Source organism: Aptenodytes forsteri, unplaced genomic scaffold (genome assembly GCF_000699145.1).
Source record: "Aptenodytes forsteri isolate BGI_AS27 unplaced genomic scaffold, ASM69914v1 Scaffold26, whole genome shotgun sequence".
Classification (NCBI taxonomy): domain Eukaryota; kingdom Metazoa; phylum Chordata; class Aves; order Sphenisciformes; family Spheniscidae; genus Aptenodytes; species Aptenodytes forsteri.
In genome coordinates this window covers 2,554,909-2,560,893 of record NW_008794125.1, presented here as the reverse complement: position 1 = coordinate 2,560,893, position 5,985 = coordinate 2,554,909, and the positions used below count along the sequence as shown (strand labels likewise).

At 50.9% G+C, this 5,985-nt stretch overlaps 1 protein-coding gene across 1 annotated transcript; it reads right to left on the bottom strand.

The window, feature by feature from the left end:
• Positions 1–435: 435 nt before the first annotated feature.
• Positions 436–5,963, bottom strand: LOC103897486 (zinc finger protein 501). Its single transcript, XM_009277527.2, has 2 exons — positions 5,733–5,963; positions 436–1,697 (listed from the first exon to the last, which is right to left on the bottom strand). Exons 1-2 carry the CDS (start codon positions 5,821–5,823, stop codon positions 511–513), a joined length of 1,278 nt encoding a protein of 425 aa, XP_009275802.1. The 5' UTR covers positions 5,824–5,963; the 3' UTR covers positions 436–510.
• Between the last annotated feature and the right edge of the window lie 22 nt (positions 5,964–5,985).

Genomic DNA, 5,985 nt, shown 5'->3' with positions numbered 1-5,985 from the left:
GCGGGGGGGGGTTGAGGCGCACCAGGCTTTCGGCTTCCCCGTCCTACAGGCCCAGGTAATTCAGAGCCTCCGAAGAAAGGAGCGGCAGGGAGGGAACGCAAGAGCTTTTGTTCATCTAGTCAGAGCGCTGCGGTCCGTTCGGTTCACTCCATAATAATTGTCCGGAAGGTGCGCGCACAGAGAAAAGGCAAGGTATTTTACCTCCCTCTAAAATGCACCACCAAGTACATTCCAGCCTTTTCAAACGACTTCCTTTCTGTCCCTCTCCCAAGAGCTCTACCTCCGGACACCACCTCCTTCCCCTGCTGTGTCACATGCTCTTCCCCAAACCTCCAATTCAGCTCCTCGCACCGACTCTCCCCTTCTTCCACCTCTCTCTTTTAGGACTTGTTCTCCTAAAAAGAAACTGCTCTCACCCTCCGCAAGCAGGGCGGGAGAGAGACACTGGGCTTTGCTCCCCAGGGATGCTCACAGGGTACCAGACCTAACTGCTCCCCACACTCTCCCCTCCTAGGGCTCCCCACCCCTGTGGATCTGCTGGTGCCGGAGGAGCGCAGAGCTCACGGTGAAGCCCTTCCCGCAGTCGGCACAGGCGTAGGGACGCTCCCCGGTGTGGATGCGCCGGTGCTGGATGAGGTGGGCGCTCTGTCGGAAGCTGTACCCGCAGTCAGCACAGGCGTAGGGCCTCTCCCCTGTGTGGACCCGGTGGTGCCGGAGCAGGGCTGATCTCCACAGGAAGCTCTTCCCGCACTCAGTGCACTCAAAGGGGCGCTCCCCGGTGTGGAAGCGGCGGTGCTGGATGAGGTGAGAGCTCACGGTGAAGCTCTTTCCACACTCGGTGCACCCGTAGGGGCGCTCGCCCATGTGGAACCGCCGGTGTTGGATGAGGGCTGAACTCACGGTGAAGCTCTTCCCGCACTCAGAGCACTCGTACGGCTTCTCTCCGGTGTGGACCCGCTGGTGCTTCATGAGCTCGGAGCTCTGGCTGAAGCTCTTCCCACACTCCGTGCACTCATAGGGTTTCTCCCCGGTGTGGACCCGCTGGTGTCGCGTCAGGGCTGAGCTCACGCTGAAGCTCTTCCCGCAGTCGCTGCACTCATAGGGTTTCTCCCCGGTGTGCACTCGCTGGTGCTGGACGAGCTGCGAGTTGCCGGAGAAGCTCTTCCCGCACTCGGCACACTTGTAGGGCTTCTCCCCGGTGTGGGTTACCTGGTGCCGGATCAGCTTCGAGCTCATGCTGAAGCTCTTCCCGCACTCAGAGCACTCGTAGGGCCTTTCCCCTGTGTGGATTCTCTGGTGCTGGATGAGATGTGACCGCTGCCGGAAACTCTCCCCACACTCAGCGCAGGCAAAGGGTTTCTCTCCAGTGTGGATTCTCCGATGCTGGATGAGGTTGGAGCTCACCCGGAAGCTCTTCCCGCAGTCCCCACATATCGTCAGTCTCCCCACAGGAGGATTTCTCTGCTGGATAATATCTGGCAGCCTCCTGAAACTTTTTCCACGCAGCGTCACTCGGCTTTGCCTCTTCCCCAGAGGTCTCTGAACCCTTTCTGACCTGCGTGGGCGGACTGGGTCCTGTGCAGGACTCTGGGAACTGTTCTCCTTGGAGATTCCCGAGAGTAAACCCTCGGGCTCCACTGGCCTGGGGATGCCTTGGTGGGCATTTTCCTCTTTCTTGCTCACAATCCCATCTTCAGCTGCAATAAAATGAGAATCCAGAGAGAAGTCACAGACAGGACAGGAAACTTTGGACAGGGGAAATCAAAAGGGGCCAAATTCTAAAAATTCAGCAGATTGACTTTAAGTATAAACAGTTCTGATATTTCCCTCCAAACTACACAGTGGATTTTTCAGAGTATTCACAGAACAAACCCTGGAAATAGCCCTGCATGCGTTGCCAGAACCTGAATCTACTGAAATTATTGGCATATTAGAGGTAAAAGTTTAGTGCTTGAATGGGAAAGATGGCTGCTCTTCCAGGATATTATATCTGAAAATGTTACTAAAAGTTGAACTGGGAGTCAGAGGAGGGCCACAAAGAACTGCCTTGTTCGGCAGAACATTACTTGGATTGCAACAGATGCAACCTCCCTGCTCTTGTGCTGCTAGTATTGCAGAGAGAGAGAAGATGCACAAAGGAGACACTGGCTCTAAGGTGTGAGACACGGAGACCGCCTGGAGTCTGGCTTATGCCAATCTTAGAGCAGAAGAAAGGTAACTTGATGCTGCCGTTGGTGCAGAACAAATCCGTTGTGAAAGGTGGTTGGTGAACTGAAGATCCTCCATGGCCAATTCCAGATTATGTGCTGAGGAAATCCGATAAACATAGAAGATGAAGGTAGCGCAAGTCAGTGGAAGTAACGCTAGCCGAACAGTTATGAATGGCTCCTGGGACACAGGCAATGAAGAAATCCCTGCCCTCTTATTCACATAAAGTCTTGCAGAAGCATAACCGGTATGAATCTATGCCGCGCAGACTCAAGGTCAGCTGAAAGCGTTTCCAAGACAAGGGGCTTGCATAGATTTCTAGGGTATTTACACAGAGCAGTGACTCCTTCCAGCCCACTGCTCTAATGTAGTCTGATGAGCATCCTAGCAGGTTCAAAAGCACGTACCCCCAACAACGCTGTGGCTTTTGCTGTCAGTGGGGAAATGCAGCTCTTCGCAGGCTTACTGAGGGCTTATACGTTAAATTGGCAAGACAGGACCAGTGTGGTATGCACCCTTCTGCTGTCAGGGAAGGGTAAATGGACGTCAGAGGGATGTACATGGGATGTAGAAATGGCAACATGCATCTCTGAGAGAGGCATCACATCCAGGTTTAAGAGAGGTCAATCAGGGAAACAGATTTCCAGATGATCTCTTCATACAGACTTCCAGGAGTGAAGGATGACTCACTGTCGACTATATGTAGACCCAAAATATGGAACAGGCCAAGGACTAAAGCCGCAAACATGCAGACCTCCAGATTTGCCTGCTTAAAGATTCAACGGCTACCTCCTGGTTCTCTGAAAACTCTCGTGAAATAAACCAGTAACATATCAGTTGCGTGGGATTGATGTACAAACCACAGGCATTTCCTGTGGTCTGGCAGAGTTGAGATAAGGAAGTGCATGCCTTGGAAGAGGAGAGTCACTGCTGAACCGTAAGTATGCGATAAAGGAAGGAGAGTCTGGAATTTCAACCCAGGCCGATATACACACATATTTAATCTTCCTCTTTCTAGTCAGTATAAGAAAACATCACAATATGATTTCACAGTGAACTCCTGAGATACCTTTTATGGCAGTTTGGTGCAGTAGTGATGCCACTTCTTCCCTCATACAGTTTTCATTAAAATCATCCCTTGAGAGGAACAGAAACTGGAACTTTGCTATTCACCATGAAGGCATTTCCATTTGTCTGCAGCTACTCCATCCAGGCCTGGAGGAAAAGAGAAAGGTGATATCCAAAAACAGGATAAGAGTTTGGTTCTTACACATAACTTGAAAAGGCCTTCAAAGTACACGAGAATCAAGTCTTCTGTGGTGTTCTGTACTTTTTGGGGAAGGTCAGGAGTTTCAAGCTTCTTATTACAATGATTACAGCCATGGCTCCAGCTCTCAACTTCTACAACCATTTCTGTTACTTCTGAGCCACTAGGTATCTTCACTGGCATCCGGGACAAGTCGTCTGCAAAGGGTTTGATCAAAATCATGATGACAGGAACTCACTGGAGGTATTTTAAGTGGAAGGAGAGTAAGTTCACAAAGCTGAGGAAATAATACTGGAAGCATAAGGCTGAACTGGCAAAAATTAATAAGCAAGAAAGATAGGAAGACTGTGGTTCTTCCTCAGCCTACACCAATTTGGGTTGATGGTAAGACCTCTGATATGCTCAAGACTGCCAGTGCTATAGCTACAAGGCAAGCTCCAGATAAGCAGAGTAAGCGTACGTATTGGGAGAGAACCTAAATATCACCTTAAATGTACCCCTGGATCTCTTTTTCTCAAGAGAGGCCAGAAGTAGGAGTTTTGGCTGATACTCTGTCCCGTCTCACAGCAGCGGGAGGACACAGCCATCATCTCCAGCACCGAATTCAAGAGTTCACAGAAGAGAAACCCGTGAGAACTATTAAAAATAACACGCCACCATCATGAGTAAGCCTCAGGCTGCTGGATGACATTAGACTGTGCTGGGGAGGTGTCACTGTATGCTTATCTTATCCCCTTCCCTGGCATCCACTTCTAGCCAGTCCCCAAATCCCCGAGGCAGGGCTCGGAGCTACACAGACCTTTGGTCTAACCCAGCAGGGCTGTTCACACGACCTCACAACACTGCTGGACTCCTGACTGTGGTACCTTGCTGCCGGGGGACTGGAAGGTGGCTGATGTGATGCCAGAGAAAGGGCTCGAGGGGAGATCTGGGGCCCAACATTCCAAGCAAATGAACAGAAATTGGAGTAAGATAATTAACGGACAGATGGCCAAAGAGGGCAGACTGGGGAAGAGCTGGCATGGCCTTTGGAAAGAGATGTCTCACTTCACAAACCACTTGGAGTTCTTCAGAGATGTCACCAATTTTAGCAAAAGGGAGATCTGGAGTCCAAAGGCATTCCCAAAAGACATTCATCCACCAAAACTGATAAAGAAACCAAGCTGCCGTGGGATGAATGCCCCTCAATAGGGTGCTAAGGGAGGGAAAGGGGAGGTGGAAACATCTGCTGATGATTCTGTGTTATTCAGGGTTAAAGACACAAAGGCTGACTATACAGATAAACTGTGGCAGAGCCTTATGGTGCTGACCAACCAGGTGACAGGGGAATGACAGGGGACATTCGCCGCAGGTAAACATAAAGAACTGCAGAGGGGAACAGCCTCTATACCTTGCACTTGTACCAGGATGGGCTTAGGATGTTCTTGGTATCATTCAGGAATAGCACCTTGGAGGTAGAGCAGACGGATGAAAACTGCAGCTCCTAGGCAGACAAAACAGCTAGTCGAATGTTAGTGATTGTTGGGGAAAAAATAGAGAATAAAAGAGAACGTAATTCTGCCTTGCTGCTCAAACCCCACATCCTGACTGTGTGCAAGGGGGAGGGCGGATCCCCCATTTCAGAGAAACTCTAATAGAGCTGAGGAAGATAGAGAGGCATGACACGAATGATCAAAGGCACAGAACAGCTTCTGTGTAGGAGATGACTCAACTGCCCATTCTGCTGGGAAAAGGTACAAGCTGATAGGGGATATCATAGAGGACTATAAAAACACAAGTGGCCTGTGGGGTGGGTGAGGGATCCATCCTGCACTGTTCTAAATTAAGAACTACTGACATCAAGTGAACTACTAGAAGGCAGCTTCAAAGCAAACAAAAGGAGGCAGCAACTCATAAAACAGCTAAATAAGTTGTTGAACTCCTTGCTGCAAGCTGTCATGGATGCTAGAACGTACACAACTTCAGAAGGCAAGAAAATACACAGAGAGCTGCAAGATTTCGAGACATCACATGTCTAGTTCAGGAGTTTCTGAAGCCACAGATTGCTTGGGCCTGGGAAAGCACACAGGGACACACCACCGCTTGTCTGCTCTTCCCTGCGTCTCCAACACTGGCCGTTGTCGGAGACAGCAGGCAAAGCTGGAAGGACCCTGGTCCGACCCAGTACCGCCACTCGTGCGCATTCTGGTGGGATTTGGGGATCCTGGAGCCGTTTTTCTCACCGACAGGTTCACAGATGATTGCACCGGCCCCTTACCTGGACAGGTGCCACTCAGAACGGTCTTCCCTTCGTAGGCGTGGAGGTGGGAGAACCACAGTTCCTCCTTCCGATCCATGTGGGAGATCATCTCCAGCTCCGCTCCTGGGGGTCCTGCTCTGGGAAAAGAAACGGGCAGGGTCAGACGAGCTAGGCTTTAACTGACTGCTCCGAGCGGGGCGGCTTCTGCACTTGGGAACTCGCAACTCCCCGCCGAGCAGGGACCCCAACTCCACCGGGCGCACCGCAGGGA